The 17661-nt window shown below is 38.8% G+C and overlaps 1 protein-coding gene and 2 pseudogenes across 1 annotated transcript in view; 2 read left to right on the top strand and 1 right to left on the bottom strand.

Annotated features, from left to right (window-relative positions):
- The window catches only part of SEC23A (Sec23 homolog A, COPII coat complex component), a 62459-nt gene extending 60618 nt beyond the window's left edge, over positions 1–1841 (top strand). Inside the window, exon 20 of the mRNA XM_017530858.2 lies at positions 426–1841. Coding sequence (XP_017386347.1) covers positions 426–515 — 90 coding nt within the window. The 3' untranslated portion in view covers positions 516–1841. The remainder of the gene's footprint in view (positions 1–425) is intronic.
- LOC108306087 lies at positions 1319–8127 on the top strand (annotated as a pseudogene).
- A 6828-nt stretch (positions 8128–14955) lies between these two features.
- Positions 14956–17244, bottom strand: LOC108306088 (annotated as a pseudogene).
- Between the last annotated feature and the right edge of the window lie 417 nt (positions 17245–17661).

Raw genomic sequence — 17661 nt, 5'->3', positions numbered from 1 at the left:
GATAAGCATAGTTTATTTTAAAAATGATATTATGAGTTTGCTTCCTTCCAGCTGACATTTCTGTCAAAATGCCAGGGAGAAAGGGTCTGGAGGTCAAGCTTTCTTTTAAAGTCTCAAGCCTCTAATTACATTGTTGGTCTTTCTGATGACTAGCCCCCATCCTGAGTCATCTCATCTCATAGCATAAGCTCAGATGTGATCTCATCAGCCTATGAATAAAGACACTCCTATTAATCAGGGAATTCTAAGGATGTAGAGTCTCCCTTTCAGGAACTAGGGATGAAGGCCAGTTGGATTCTTTTTATTTAATAGGATCATAGGCATTGTTCTATTTCAAATAATTTCCCTGTCTTTTAAACATTTACATATAAATTCTAAAGTATCACCCTGTGTTTTAATCATAAAAAATATCTTTTTTCCTCTAGGAGTCTGGAGCACCTATCCTCACAGATGACGTTAGTTTACAAGTGTTTATGGATCATTTGAAGAAACTTGCTGTGTCCAGTGCTGCTTGAAGTGCTAAACATGTTAAAGATATTTAAGAAGATGAAATAATATTCACATTTTATTTTTTTCTTTTTCCATTTATCTGTGTAAACCAACAGATATTGTTCTATATTTTTTCGTGTTAGTATGATTTGAGACAACATATGGAAAATGTTCACATTTGTAGATTAAGCTGGAATTTTAATGAGAGCAATAAGAACAAATTTATTTTGCTTACCACAGTGTTATAACTGGTTCTAGAAATTTGAAGTCTTTATAACTTAATTATGTTTAAGAATAAAAATAGAATCTGCCTTGTACTACAGATGTAACTCATTTGTATGTTGCAGGCAGACCCAAAGTGGCACTGAATATCCTTGCTGACTTTTAAAAAACTTATTCCTTAATTTTAGCCAGAAAGTGAAAAAACAATAGTAATGATAAATGTGAACATTTTTGCTTATTCATTGAGTGTTTTTCTGTAATTTTCAGCATTTATATATACACTTTTTCTGTACTTATTAGGTTAAGGCAGATTTATTTTTATGATTTGTTTAGGAATTATTTGACTTTATAATGGTGATTTTTATGATAACTTAATGTTTTTGATTATTTGGAAAAGGAGTTTAGAGATGAAAAGGTTTTTTTGGGTAACAATCCCGCAACTGAAAATAAATGTGAAATTTCCATAAAATACCCGACTTATGTGACTAAACACAATAGTTTTTTAAAAAGGAGATAGAAAATAAATTGTTTTGTTAGAGTGCATTTTAGTAAGCCTTTCCAGTAAAATGACTGTTGTAACTACTACACCAAATTTGGTTTTCACAGCATGGTTTTGTTGTTTCCTCTTGTTTTTCTGAGGTAAATTTTACATTATATCCTTCAGTATTTTAACATTATTTTGGCAGTTTACACATAACTTTTTGTTTTTTCTTCCTTTTTGTGAAATTTATTAAGTTGTGGTTCTTATTGAAACAGTATTATATAACGTTTGTTTAAGTATATCATGTGATGCTCAGTTCTATTTTGATTTATTCATTAGCATCATTCACTTTTACCTTTAAAGTTTACTTGTAGCAAATATGTTTACATTGATAAAGCCAGATATGTTTTGACAATGAAATTTACATATCAAGTACTGCAAATAAAAGGTGGTGCTATGATATATACTTGGGAGGACAGTTTTGATGATTGTACTTGCATGAACACAATCATATGATGGTAAGACAGAAACTTAAGAAAAAATTGTTTGTATGTTATATTCACTTAGCTTAAATAAATTGCTTTGTTATACTTTGTTTGAATTGAACTGTGCTAGACCTAAATGCCAATAAAATATACTTTCCACTGTTTTTCTGGCTATTTTGAAATCTAGTAAACCTGAGAAGCCTAATGTAAAATTAGACTATTTAAAATCTATTTAAAAGCTGCTCATTTAAAAAAAATAACAGCTTTAAGATACAATTCACACACCATACACTTCACCCTGTTAAAACACACGATTCAGTAGTTTTGAGTCTTTTCATGAAGTTATGTAACCACATCACCACAATCAATTTTAAAGTATTTTTATCACTCCCAAATAGTTACTAGTTACTCATTTCTCTTGTAAGCCTGGTGTGTTTTGGAGTTCACATAGGGTTTTTTTTTGTTTGTTTTTTTTTGTTTTTTTTTTTTGAGACACAGTCTTGCTCTGTTGCCCAGGCTGGAGTGCAGTGGCATGATCTCGGCTCACTGCAATCTCCACATTCTGGGTTCAAGCAATTCTCCTGCCTTAGCCTCCTAAGTAGCTGGCATTACAGATGCCTGCCACCATGCCTGGCTAATTTTTGTATTTTTAATAGAGTTGGGGTTTCATCACATTGGCCAGGCTGGTCTTAAACTCCTGACCTCAAGCGATCCACCTGCCTCGGCCTCCCAAAGTGCTTGGGATAACAGGCGTGAGCCACTGCGCCAGGACAAATTCATGTATATTGAATGGAGGAAGGACATTGTAATGATGACAACTGTTTAATTTGCTTGACTTCTTAAGTTGCGTCCTTTAAGAATGCTGTTGTGCCATTGTTTCTTGTCTCGGTGCTTAGCCCTAACTGTCCTCTACTTCTAAATCGATTACAGCTGAATTTAAGTGATAAGGATGAACAAATATATTATCATACCCTTTAGCTTACCATTTAAAAGCAATCACCTGGGATCATTTTTGTGTATAATTTTTCTATTTCTAAATTATTATCTACTTAAATAGACTGTTGAAAAAAATGTCTAAACCAACCTGGCCATACCGGGCACAGTGGCTCATGCCTGTAATCCCAAGCACTTTGGGAGGCCGAGGCAGGTGGAGTAATTTAGGCGTCCTAGTTGTTTTGGGCTGCTAGAACAAAATACCCTAGACTGGGTAATTTATAAACAATGGAAATTTATTTCTCACAGTTCTGGAGGCTGGGAAATCCACAATCAAGGTGCACCAGTAGAGTTGGTTTCTGGTGATGCCTCTCTGCTTTGTAGAAGGCACCTTCTGTGCGTCCTCACATGGTGAAGGGAGGGAGGTGAACAAGTTTCCTCAGGCACCTTTGTAAAAACACTAATTCCATTCATGAGAGTGTACCCCTCGTGCTCTATCACTTCCCAAAGGCCTCACTGATCCAGGAAGGGGGGCCGAGAAGTGCTGGGAAGGGAAGGGTGTGGTCCTTGGCTAAGGCTTCACCCCCAGGCCTGTGCTCACCGACCTCGGTGAAGACAGGCATTTCTGTTTCCCTGCCCAAATGTTGCATTTCCCAAGACCACCCTGGCTCACCACGCCCCGATCCTTTAAGTTTCCTGAGGCTTTCCAGTTATGCTTCCTGTTAAACCTGTGAAACTGTGAGTCAACTAAAGCTTTTTTCTCCATAAATTACCCAGTCTCAGGTAGTTCTTTATAGTAGTGTGAAAACGACAAATACAGTAGGTTAAATAATACTTGCTAAATTATTAGCAGCACTGAGAAGCTTTGGTATATTAGCGAGAACTATTTTGGAATTCATTTTTGAACCTACTACCTCTATTGGCTTAATCTCTAAAAATGACCTTAGACTTCATCTATGTACACATATATTTTGGTATAACAAGATAAATTTATTCTTTTATAGATTCCAAAACGGAGCTGACATTTCTTTATTTAGTTCCCCACTTGATAGACTTCCCTGTTATATCCCGAGACTCAGAGACTGCATCTAATGAGTGTACTTACTTGTCCAGCTCAGGCCAGAAACCAAAGAATCATTTTCAACTCTTACTCTCCTCAACATCTTTGGTAACCACATTCTATAAATTCAACTTCTCTGACATCTCTGTAATCGATTTCTGGTTCTCTACTCCACTGCTGTTCTGCCTTGATTATATCTCTCACCTGGTTTGGTGAAATAGCCTCCTAACCAGCCTAATTTCTCCAATCTCCTTTTCTCTATCCTTTTCAATTCACTTTCCACACTGCAACAAGAGTGCCATTTCTGTGTACAGGTCTGATTCAATCATTTCCTTTAGCCCTCCTGATAAAGTCCAAACACTTTGGCCTGGTAACATGATACACTATACATCATATCACACCCCAGTTATCGCCTAGAAAATATGTCATAAAGGACGCAGTTGAAAAGGTGTACAGGAGAGGGGTTATAGTTGTGCCCAAACATTAAATTTAGGTGTGGTATTTGGTATCTATATAGTGACAAAAGCAAATGCATTCTTTACTGGTTATTACAAATTAAATTCTGTGGTTTATTGCATTTGCATTTATTTTAAATGAACATGGCATTTTTTTTCAGTTCAAACTGCTGACAAATTAGGATTATTTCCTTTTACTTTCTTTTATTAAAAAAAATAGAGATGAGGTCTCATTATGTTGGCCAGGTTGGTGTTTTTTGTTTTTTGAGACAGAGTTTTGCACTTGTTGCCCAGGCTGGAGTGCAACGGCATGATCTTGGCGCTCACTGCAACCTCTGCCTCCTGCATTCAAGGGATTCTCCTGCTTCAGCCTCCCGAGTAGCTGGGATTACAGGCATGTGCCACCACATCCGCTCATTTTTTGTATTTTTAGTAGAGACGGGGTTTTTCCATGTTGGTCAGGCTGGTCTCGAACTCCCCACCTCAGGTGATCTGGCCACTTCAGCTTCCCAAAGTGCTGGGATTACAGACATGAGCCACTGTGCCCGGCATGGCAAGGTTGGTTTTGAACTCTTGGTCTTAAGCAATCCTCCTGCCTTGGCCTCCCAAGGTTCTTGGATTACAGGTGTAAGTCACCTTGCCAAGCCGGATTATTTCCTTTCTTTTTTTCTTTTAATATATATATTTTATTGCACTTTAGGTTCTGGGGTACATGTGCAGATCATGCAGGATTGTTGCATAGGTACATACATGGCAATGTGGTTTGCTGCCTCCATCCCCATCACCTATATCTGGCATTTCTCCCCATGTTATCCCTCCCCAACCCCCTACCCTCTCTGTCCCTCTCCTAGTAGCCCCGACAGACCTCAGTGTGTGATGCTCCCTTCCCTGTGACCTTGTGTTCTCATTGTTCAACATCCACCTATGAGTGAGAACATGCGGTGTTTGATTTTCTGTTCTTGTGTCAGTTTGCTGAGAATAATGGTTTCCAGATTTATCCATGTCCCTACAAAGGACACGAACTCATCGTTTTTTATGGATGCATAGTATTCCATGGTGTAAATGTGCCACATTTTCCCTGTCCAGTCTATCATCGATGGGCATTTGGGTTGGTTCCAAGTCTGCTATTGTAAACAGTGCCACAATGAACATACACGTGCTTGTGTCCTTATAATAGAATGATTTATAATACTTTGGATATATACCCAGTAATGGAATTGCTGGGTCCAATGGAATTTCTATTTCTAGGTGCTTGAGGAATCGCCACACTGTCTTCCACAATGGTTATACTAATTTACACACCCACCAACAGTGTAAAAGTGTTCCTATTTCTCCACATGCTCTCCAGCATCTGTTGTCTTCAGATTTTTTAATGATCGCCATTCTAACTGGCGTGAGATGGTATCTCAATGTGGTTTTGATTTGCATTTCTCTAATGACCAGTGATGATGAGCATTTTTTCTTATGTTTGTTGGCCTCATATATGTCTTCCTTTGAAAAATGTCTGTTCATATCCTTTGCCCACTTTTGAATGGGTTTGTTTGTTTGTTTCTTGTTGATCTGTTTTAGTTCTTTGTAGACTTTGGATATTAATGCTTTATCAGATGGGTAGATTGCAAAAATTTTTTTCCATTCTGTTGGTTGCCAGTTCACTCCAATGATTGTTTCTTTTGCTGTGCAGAAGCTCTGGAGTTTAATTAGATCCCATTTTTCTCTTTTGGCTTTTGTTGCCAATGCTTTTGGTGTTTTAGTCATGAAGTCCTTGCCTATGCCTATGTCCTTAATGGTTTGCCTAGGTTTTCTTCTAAGGTTTTTATGGTGTTAGGTCTTATGTTTAAGTGTTTAATCCATCTGGAGTTAATTTTAGTGTAAGGTGTCAGGAAGGGGTCCAGTTTCTGCTTTCTGCACACGGCTAGCCAGTTTTCCCAATACCATTTATTAAACAGGGAATCCTTTCCCCACTGTTTGCTTTTGTCAGGTTTGTCAAAGATCAGATGGTTGTAGATGTGTGGCATTGCCTCTGAGGCCTCTGTTCTTTTCCATTGGTCTATATCTCTGTTTTGGTACCAGTAGCGTGTTGTTTTGATTACTGTAGCCTTGTAGTATAGTTTGAAGTCAGGTAGCGTGATGCCTCCAGCTTTGTTCTTTTTTCTTAGAATTAACTTGGCTATGCAGGCTCTCTTTTGGTTCCACATGAGGTTTTAAGGTAGTTTTTTCCAGTTCTGTGAAAAAGGTCATTGGTAGCTTGATGGGGATAACGTTGAATCTATAAATGACTTTGGGCAGTATGGCCATTTTCATGATATTGATTCTTCCTAACCATGAGAATGGAATGTTCCTCCGTTTGTGTCCTCTCTTATTTCATTCAGCAGTGGTTTGTGGTTTTCCTTGAAGAGGTCCTTTACATCCTCATCTCACTCAGGCTTATCCCAAAGACATAAAATTTGGTGCAGATGCGCAAGACTTAATGCTTCAAAATGTAGACCTTTTAGTCAAACTGTAGCTGTTAAGAAAACAAAAAACAAAAAAACAAAAAAAAATGTAGCTGTTAAAATGGGGCCAAAGGGAAGAACAGTGATTATTGAGCAGGGCTGGGGAAGTCCCAAAGTAACAAAAGATGATGTGACTGTTGCAAAGTCAATTGACATAAAGGATAAATATAAAAATATTGGACCTAAACTTGTTCAAAATGTTGCCAATAACACAAATGAAGAGGCTGGGGATGGCACTACCACTGCTACTCAACTGGGACACTCTATTGCCAAGGAAGGCTTTGAGAAGATTAGCAAAGGTGCTAATCCAGTGGAAATCAGGAGAGTTGTGATGTTATCTATTGATGCCGTAATTGCTGAACTTAAACAGCAGTCTAAACCTGTGACCACCCCTGAAGAAATTGTGCAGGTGGCTACAATTTCTGCAAACAGAGACAAAGAAATTGGCAATATCATCTCTGATGCAATGAAAAAGGTTGGAAGAAAGGTTGTCATCACAGTAAAGGGTGGAAAAACACTGAATGATGAATTATAAATTATTGAAGGCATGAAGTTTGGTTAAGGCTATATTTCTCTATATTTTATTAATACATCAAAAGGTCAGAAGTGTGAATTCCAGGATGCCTATGTTCTGTAGAGTGAAAAGAGAATTTCTAGTGTTGTAAGCCTTTGGTCATCATCACTGAAGACGTTGATGGAGAAGCTCGTCTTGAATAGGCTAAATGTTGGTCTTCAGGTTGTGGCAATCAAGGCTCCAGGGTTTGATGATAATAGAACGAGCTTAAAGGTAGGGCTATTGCTACTGGTGGTACAGTGTCTGGAGAAGAGGGGTTAACCCTAAATCTTGAAGACGTTCAGCCTCATGACTTAGGAAAAGTTGGAGAGGTCATTGTGACCGAAGATGATGCCATGCTCTTAAAAGGAAAAGGTGGCAAGGCTGAAACTAAAAAACGTTTTCAAAAAGTCACTGAGGACTTAGATGCCACAACTAGTGAAAATGAAAGGGAAAAACAATAAAAGGCTGGCAGAACTTTCAGATGGAGTAGTTGTGCTGAAGGTTTGTGGGACACACGATGTTAAGTGAATGAAAAGAAAGAGTTGCAGATGCTCTTAATGCTGCAAAAGCTGCTGTTGAAGAAAGCATTGTTTTGGGAGGGCGTTGTGCCCTACTTTGGTGCATCCCAGTCTTGAACTCATTGACTCCAGCTAATGAAGATGAAAAATTGGTATAGAAATTATTAAAAGAACACTCAAAATTCCAGCAATGACAATTGATAAAAATGCAGATGTTGAAGGATCTTTGAAAGTTGACTAAATTATGCAAAGTTCCTCAGAAGTTGGTTATGATGCTATGTTTGGAGATTTTGTGAATATGGTGGAAAAAGGAATTATTGACCCAACAAAGTCTGTGAGAACTGCTTTATTGGGTGCTGCTGGTGTGGCCTCTGTGTTAACTACAGATGAGAAGTTAAACAGCCTTTCTGTGGAGAGTAAGAATAACTGTGTATAAAGTAGAGAAATATCCAATTATGTGACAACCATTGTGTAATAAAAATTTGTTTAAAGTTAAAATTTTAATGAAAATTATGATATGTTTAGTAATGAACCATAAAAATATGCCAAAATTTGTATTGAAAAAGAATTATTACACAGAAATATGTTGTTTTAAATGCAACTGGAGAAATAATTGAAAAGAAATCAATGTTGCATTCAACCCAAGAAAACAGCAAAGGAGAACAAATAAATCTAAAATAAGAAAGGGAAAGGAGATAATGATAACATCAGAATTTTTCTTTTTCTGTTTATTTTTAGAGACAGGGTTTTGCTCTATTGCTCAGGCTGGTCTCAAACTCCTGGCCTCAAGTAACTCTTCCATCGTAGCCTTCTGAATAGCCAGGATTCCACGTGCAAGCCACTGTGCCTGGCTTAAAATCAGAATTTTAATGAGATGAACAAAATGAATCAATGGAGATGTTCATAAAAGCAAACAAGTGATAGTTTGAAAGTATTAATAAACACATTTCTAAAGCTAAGAAGAAAACTGAATATCAATTCTTCTGATAAGCATGTGTGTTTTTTAAATGAAAGTCTTAAGTGAAAAATTATTCAAAGTTTTTTGCCTATGCCAATTAAGAAGCATCATTGTTTAGTTATTTAATGATCAAGCCATCTATCTACTTTTCCTCTAATGAATTTCAGGTGGGACTTGATGTAACAATTATACATTCACTACTCATGAATGTAGGTTGGGAAACTGGACTTTTGGAATTCAAAGGGTTGATTGAAATCCTTAGGTCCTATCTCTACCCAATTCATTCAAGAATCCCTCTACAATAACACTGTTGGTCACCTGACCTGTGTAAAATACTTTCGGTGACAAGTCAAACAACACAGCTGTAAGTTGCTGAATGCTATGAGTGACTTATACCTTTAGAGAAAAGAATGTTACTGAGTCAGGAAGAATTTGTATATGACATACCAAAGTGAACTTTGACCAGAATTTTATGGGGAAACACTTAACTCCATTTTACACAATAACACAATCCGAGTGGCTATTAGCTTTCACCTAAAAGGCCATCTGGTAGTCTCTGATACTGTCATTAAAATAAAGTGGGTAGCCAGTTATGTAGCAGGTGTTTGCCAGCTAGAAGAATGCGCCCAAGCACAACATTGTGGACACACTCTCCAGAGAACTGTGTGTTTTCCATCTGCAATAACCATGTATTTTAAGCGGAGAAAAGTACATTGTAGATCTTGACATTCCAAGTCTGTTTCCTATGGAAAGTGTGGCCTGCTGTGCTGGGGAAGCTGCTGTTTTCTCTTCTGGTCAAGATCTTGCTCAACTGCCTTAACAAGGTACAAGTTGAAGCATCTATAGAATTATTCTATGTGACATTTAACCTGTTTTGGGGACTGCATTATTTGTTTTGGCAAAATAGGAAAATCTACAAAATCAACAATTTTTGTAGAGATTAGAATGTTTTCTAAGAATAACAAATCTGCAGATTACTTATGAATAGCAGTAAAGATGTCACTTTGAAGTGGTAAGTATACTGATTAAAGAACCTCCAATGAGGAAGGATCACATTTCACTTTATTTTGTGGCTTAGAGCCTTTTCTTCAAGGCAATTTAAAAGTAACTTAATCTGTAGAGGTTTAAAAATTAATCCTCATCAAATCCTTGTGAGATGCTAATAGGTTAAGTATTCTGCATGTTTGAAAACATCTGTAAAGAAGAGATGAAAGAACCATAGAGCAGTGCTTCTCAAACTTGAACATGAATCCTCAAGGAATAATGATAAAATACAGATTTCCATCCAGTAGTTCTGAGGTTTTGCATTCTAACAAGCTCTCAGGTGGTACCAGTGTTGCTGCTGTGGCAGACCACAATTTAAATGGCAATGTTGGCCAGGCGGGGTGGCTCATGCCTGTAATCCCAGCACTTTGAAAAGCTGAGGTGGGTGGATCATGAGGTCAGGAGTTCAAGACCACCCTGGCCAAGATGGTGAAACCCCGTCTCTACTAAAAATACAAAAATTAGCTGGGCATAGTGGCGGGTGCCTGTAGTCCCAGCTACTCAGGAGGCTGAGCGAGAGGGAGAGAATTCTTGAACCCAGGAGGCAGAGGTTGCAGTGAGCCGAGATGGCGCCACTGCACTCCAGCCTGGGTGACAGAGCGAGACTCCATCTCNAAAAAAAAAAAAAAAAAAAAAGGGAATGTCAGCAAAGAGCAGCATTGTCATGTTTTGGGACTCCCATAGGAAGAAGTCCAGCAGTCAGTTGGAAGTGTGCATTTCAGACTCAGGAGACTCAGTTTTGGGAACCATAAGCATATAATGATAGCTGAAGTTATGAGAATAGATGAAATCGCTCTTCTTTAATTATTTACTAAATACTAATAAGGTACTTAGGGAGTACAGAGTCAGACACAATCCTCTGTTAAGCACAGATTATGCTATCCTGTATGGTTGCTTGCAATGTTTAATTCTAAAATTCTATTTTTAATGAGAACATTAAGCCTGCCGATTTATCAAGTATATCTTTTTCAGCAAGGAAGCATTTCTATTAAAAAGGCCATCAGGTTGCTGAAATATTAATGGTAGTACAATACCACGTAACTGAAGAGAATGTCATCATTGAATTCGGGGTTTTGATGAAAACCCAGAGTTAGGTTCTTTATTTTAAAGGGATGTTGAGAAAATAAGATTCTGAGTAATAAACTGTGAAATGGCTTGGTTAGTAATTGTCTTTCGGCCAGGTGTGGTGGCTCACACCTGTAATACCAATACTTTGGGAGACTGAGGAGGGTGGATCGTTTGCAGTCAGGAGTTCAAGACCAGCCTGGCCAACATGGTGAAACCCCATCTCTTCCAAAAACACAAAAATTAGCTGGGTGTGGTGGCGCATGCCTGTAATCCCAGCTACTCAGGAGGCTGAGGCAGGAGAATTGCTTGAACCTGGGAGGCGGAGGTTGCAGTGAGCTGAGATCACACCACTGCCCTCTAGCCTGGGTGACAGAGTGAGACTCCATCTCAAAAAATAAAAGGCTTTAATTATTTTAAGGAAGATGTATGCCACTTTTTAGGACCATAAAATACATTGCCAAGGCATGTTATGCAATGTTCTTAATTAGGTATGTTTGTTAATTGATTAGATAAATATTACAGTGTAGATAGACATCACCCTGCCTGGAGTTAGAAAAGTAAATGTGACAGTCTCTGAGCAGACTTTGGATGAAGAGACTTCTGTTTTTCTGTCTGTTGTGTGGTGGGTCTTCTTATCTTCTTGTGTATTTACATTGGGCCTTTTGAATTATACTTACTTATTGAGTGCCATACACACTTCTGACATGGCTTGTTGTAAATGACTCTAATGATTAGTTTCCATTTGGAGTCTAAAGTCCAGCATGGTTTCAGGGAGCTAATGTCTTATTATTGCAGGTTCTTTGGCAAGAACATTCAGTGCACCTGCTGTGCATACTCGGCCTATATATATGGTGACAGCTACATCTGCTTTACCATCTGCACCTTTCAGTTTCAAGTAGATATCATTAGCTGTCTGTAACACCTAAGAATCTGCCTGTATCTGCTGAAGGAAACTAACTGGATTGAAAAATCCTCACCTTTCTGCAAGACCCTCTACAAAATAATAGCTCTGTGGAGTGATTGAGGGATTTCTTATGATTAAATAGATTATTGAAGCTGTGATTGTCAAATAGAGACATGTTTAAACATGTCCAGAGCTTACTTTTGTCTATTAAGAAGGATGTGATCACAAAATGTGTTTAATAATAATGTAGCTATGCTATATGTTAAATTTGGATCTGTTCCCACAGCAGATAAGATCTGTTAATTAATAAAGTCTAAAGTTACCTGTACAGAGTAGAAAACCCAAATCCTTAACATCAGTATACTAGTCATGTCAATCAGCATGTCCATGTCTTCCTGCTTGCACCTCTCTGCTGGACTAAGCAGCCAGCCTCAGTCTCTTCCTTAAGCAAAGGGGTGGGATCAAGTTTCCTAAGGGCACCTAATCCATAGACAGGTTGCTGAACCTATGAAACGACCTGATATGAAGAAGTTTCCTCAGTAAGGATAATAATAATTAACTAGACTAATTATACTCTCCTCCTTGAAAAGTTGAAAGATTCATATAGTAGCAGCTGTTCTGTAATGAGAGAAAAAAATGATTAAGAACAAACAAGGGGTGGAAGAGCTGTACTGAAGGTAGAATGCTAGGATGAAGGTTCATTAACTCTGCTGGGTGAGTTTCTAGATGGCCCTGTATCTTGAAGCATGGCTATTTTTGGAATCCTTTCGCCCTACTCCCAAAAGTGTTCATTTGGTATAATAAGTTTCAATTATTTGAGATGACTCAAACTTACTCATGAAACAAAGATCACAGTGACCATGAGGATTTACTTTTTGATCTGCGTTGCAAAGAATAGGGATTAAACATTGAGAAAACAAATAATAAGTGAGATGTGTGCCACATCGGGACAGATTCCAGAAGATGCACTATGTTACCTTATCTGCCCACTCAGAATGGAAAAAATTCACCTGATTTAGGTGTCTTTCTAACAATATCCAGCCAGATTACTAATGTATAGGTTTCTGAGGACAGAAGGCGTTAATGTCAATAAGTAATGGAGTTACCTGTAACTCACTCCATACTCTTAAATAGTTCATTGAAGGAGCAGGGATCATGGGCTATTGTATTTTTGTCTCCAACTGTCCCTTTAAACTTGCTCAGTGTGTGTAGTCTTCAGTCTCCCCAACTACTTGGCAAAGAATCTAGCAGACTGATTTTTGGGCCACTTTTATCTAATAGACTTCAAGGTCACTGTAAACTGCAGACATAAACCTGTTTAACAATGGCCAGGTTCTGTGCTAGGTGAAAAATATGCATCATCTCATCTACTTTTTTCCGTGGTGGTCTTATAGTTTACTTGGAATTTGCTATCTGTTATCTTGACATCTTAGTCCAAGCCACTTGTTATATATTTATCCACAAAAAAAGTATAAATGACACACAGAAAATTCCATTGTCATTCTCTGGTTATTCTTTCAGGGATACTTCCTAATCAGTATTTCTTGGGAATGGTTCTGTTCTCTGATGTATTCTTCCCCCAGGACATGTAGAGTTTCTCCTAGGCCCCACCCACTCAATGCTTACCCCACAGTGTTTGCTCTGGGATATACAGTTCTTACCCAGACCTTTATTCACAGGATTTGCTTACAAACTGCCCCCAGATAAACCTTAGGAGCTGAGCCAGGAATGGTGGTGCATGCCTGTTGTCCTGGCTGTTTGGGAGGCTGAGGTAGGAGATCGATTTAGTCCATATGTTTAATGCTGAAGAGAGCTACGATCACTGCAGCCTGTGCAACAGAGAGGCCATGGAGAGAGAGAGAGAGGAGAGAGGGGGGAGAGAGAGAGAGAGAGAGAGAGAGAGAGAGGAGGCTGAATCCTTATCGATGGATTCTAATGAAAGGCTCTGCATGTCTCCAAAATGCTGGACGAGGCCATTATCTACTATTCTTATTGATAAAAGTAATGAGATGCTGCTGCAGCTTTCTGCCGTGTTGTGTTTCATGTTCTTTCTGCCTGCTGGGTCCTTTCTACAGTGTAGGGATATTTTTTTTTGTGGGCCGTATCCATAGGAAGGGTGTTCTAGGAAAGAAACTTGCCTGGAGTCTGAGCCAAAAATGGACAGTCCTTTGCACAACTTTATAATACCTTGTATAACATCAGTAAGTATTTCTTGGCAGTGTGGCTAAAAAAAATAGCTCAGGGATATTATCATTCAGTAGTTTTATATGCAATAGTATATAGGTTACATACCTGCTGATAGACTAAAGATAAATATGATTTGTGGAGCAGTACCTTATACTAAAAATAGCACTTGCTCATGATTCTAGAAAGTCAGAACTAACCTACCACTCAGATGTCTGCAGGGAGAGAGGCATATAGGATGTAATCAATTATCTTCCAAAAACGCTCCCTGGAAAGAAAATGGTAATTTCATTTCAAAAAATGAATTAAAGATTTTTCCATGTGTTAGATGACTTATACATTAGAGTATATTGTCCCTTGGTTCTAAATCTTGTGATTTAACAAAATTATTATTACAATTTTATTTCTAGCCAAGTGTTCTTTCCTGTTACATTTTAGAAGGGTTGTGAAAATTTGTGTTGGGAGTCACAAATTATTCTGTGCTCTTTTGTTTTGTTGGGAGATCTTACATTTCTCTGTATTATTTTCACTTCCTACTTATTTGTAGGATTGCTGAAATAGCTTTTGAACTGAATGGACATTTTAATTCACTCTTTTTTAATGTTATTAAAGTTTCGTTGAACAAACAAGAGAATGATTAAAGAAAGAAATTCGAGAAGTATAAATGAAAAATAAAGAGGAAATCTTTTCATGTCAGAAAATGCTAAGGATAAATCAAACTTCAATCAAGAAGCAAATGTAGTTTGAAGGCACTGACACTTCATCACCGCAGGGAGGCAGTAGATCCTTCTATAATAGGAAACTCAAGGCTTTTCTCTTTCTCCCATTTAAATTCTGAACTTTTCTATTAATAATTCTTTATGTGATTTTTTTTCTATCAACACCCATGCTTTAGTCCTTGATTTTAAAATCTAATCCTTAGTCATGTCTGAAATAATTGGACCCCAAAAGTAAAACCTAGTTTTCCAGAAAAGGACAAAATTGAAAAATACTTTAGCTGCACATCATGCATGAAAGACTTTCAAAGTCTGAGTTCCCATAAAAAAATTATAAATACATGAAATTCCTTTTTTTTTTTTTTGAGGAATTAACAGTCTTTATTGGGCTCAGACCAGGAGTCCGTGGGTGCTGGGGACCTCTGTATATTTGTCAATTTTCTTCATGTTCTTCACAGCCTGTTTCCGTAGCCTCATGATCTGTTTCTTCTTCGGGTAGGGCATCTTGGCTTTCTCCTTCCTCTTCTCCTCCAGGGTGGCTGTCACTGCCTGGTACTTCCATCCAACCTCGTGAGCCAGGTGCCCCAGATAGGCAAATTTTTTTGTAGGTTTCAGATGCACCACCTTGAGGGCGGCAGGACCCACCATCTGCTTTTTCTTGTCGTAGTTGGGATGCCGTCAAACACCTTGAAGCGGTCCAGGGCGGCCTGGCCTGGTCTCGCGGAGCAGCGCGCCGTGCGCGGTCCGCCGGAAAATGCTGCTGGGGGCCCGGAAGTGGTAGGAGCCGTGGGAGGTGTTGGTGTTCATCCGCTTGCGGAGGAATGCCAGGTACTTCAACTTGTTTCTGTAGAGATTGGTGGAAATGTTGATGCCTTCGCAGCCTACGACCACCGCTTTCTGGACCAGCAGCACCTGCCAGGCAGCCCAGGAGATGGCCTCGACCATCAAGCACCAGGACCTGCACCTCTGCCGTCTTCGGCAGCCACCAGGGAAAGTGAAATTCTTTGTTTGCTCTGTAAGTCAACTCTTTTAAAAGCAGCAATTATGAATTCTATAGCACAACAAGAAAGGCTGGGTGAGATTTTGAGGTCACCTTATCCTGGCATCTTCACATGTGACCACATTTTTAACGTATAATTTCTTGTAGAATATTTAATATTTTGGCCACATGTTCATTTTGGTCACAACTAAGTATACATTTAAAGTATGGTAATACATTTGATCCAGCAAAAGCACTAGCTCCATACGCAGGGGAATTTATGTCAGAAAGTGATATCTAGTGGAAGAGTCTAAAATGTTAGAAATTCTGTCTTACTCAGTTTCCATGCTTGTGAATTACTTATCTGAGTGGGGAGCTTCTTCTGTGGGGATAAACAGCTTGGTAAACGTTAGAAACAGTGGTGTCTCAGCTGTTTCTAAGTATCTAAGTCTGAGTATTTGCTATTTCCAGTAGAGGTAATCCAGCAGAGTTTATATTCAGACATTTTCTTTTTTCAGTATAATCAAATATATTTTCATCTAGTGAAGAAGAAGAAACAGATATAGTCCATATCTTTTAGGGGAAAAGACTCCACTGATGTTGACTTAAGGTACAAATGCAAACAGCAGAGGAATGGTAGAGTGAAATCTATAGGAGCACAGACTCTGGAACACTGTACAGATTCAAAGCCCAGATTTGCCATTTCTCAGCTGAGTCACTCGGCACATTTCTTAACTTCTCTGGGCCTGCTGCTTCAGCTGCAAGATGGGGAAAATCATAGCACCTACTTCATAGAGTTATATGAGGATTAAACAATTGAGTACCTATAATATATTTAGAACACTGCTTGGCACTTAATAAATGCCCTGTAAGTGCTGGCTGCCTTCATTCCACTGAAAGACATTACTCTCTAACTCTTCATTGTTTATCAGGTACTCCACATTATTATTATTATTATTTTTTCAGAGGCAGGTTCTCACTTGTTGCCCAGGCTGTTCCTAAACTCCTGGGCTCAAGTGATCCTCCTGCTCTGGCCTCCCAAAGCACTGGGATTACAGGTGTGAGCCAGCATGCCTGGCATTGATACCCTGCATCTACATTATTATCTAGATTTTACAGACCAGGAAAATAAGGCTCAAAGACCTTATGACAGGTTGCACAACTGGTAAGTAGTAATACCCACAGATTGCCCTGTACAGATTGTATACAAATACATCACCACGTGCATTAATAATGTCTTTATTACTAACATGTCTTTACTAATAATGTCTAACAATGTTCTTAACTACTAACTGTCAATATGAATTGAGTGCTCATCCTGTACCAGGCATGGTTCTATGTATGAAGCATAACCCATGAGATAGGTGCCATTATTATACCCATTTATATGAGGAAACTAAGGCACAAATTGTATAACTTGCTCAAGGTGACATAGCACTTACTGGCAGACTTGAGATGTAAACCCAAGTGGTTTGCTCTAGAATCTGTGCCCCTTTTCTGCCCTTTCCCTGAGAGTGATCACATGCTTATGGAACTTTCATGTGGTCCTAAGATCAAGGAAGGGGCATTTGGTCATCACTGGCTTTTGGCTGGAAGGCTGTTCTGTTTGGCCTTTGGCCATCAGCCTTTTCTTCACTGTCTATTACTCCTGTACCTTGTGGGCTATTTCTCCTGGGGGTGCTCCAGAATAGGCCAGCCATGGCTATCTGCTGACTAGGTCCCACATCTGCTCACAGTGGCCCTGCTGATCTTCCAAAACTCATCTGGTCTACCCTCTGGCCACTGGCTGTGGTCTGTACACCGCCACTCAATCGGGTTAAGCTCAATATTTTGTCTTGTAATTTTCAGACACCTTCTGGGCCCTTCTCTAAGGGTTTTGAAACCTCTCAAAGCTCTTCCCAGCTCCTCAGCCATACTCTGGTACATGTGAGTAAGGGTGAGCAGCTGTTCTCTTAGGCCTTCTCCCTAATATTATCTGCCTATATAGCCATCTGTTGGTGGAATAGAACTCCAGGCAGGAAGAAAAATACAAGCTCCTTTTGATTGGGGATTTTCACACATACCTGGAATCTCTACTATTTATCTCCTCCACCAGGCATTTTGATATTGGGTTGAGG

Source organism: Cebus imitator, unplaced genomic scaffold, assembly GCF_001604975.1.
Source record: "Cebus imitator isolate Cc_AM_T3 unplaced genomic scaffold, Cebus_imitator-1.0 Scaffold69, whole genome shotgun sequence".
Classification (NCBI taxonomy): domain Eukaryota; kingdom Metazoa; phylum Chordata; class Mammalia; order Primates; family Cebidae; genus Cebus; species Cebus imitator.
This window is presented reverse-complemented; position numbering and strand designations above follow the sequence as displayed.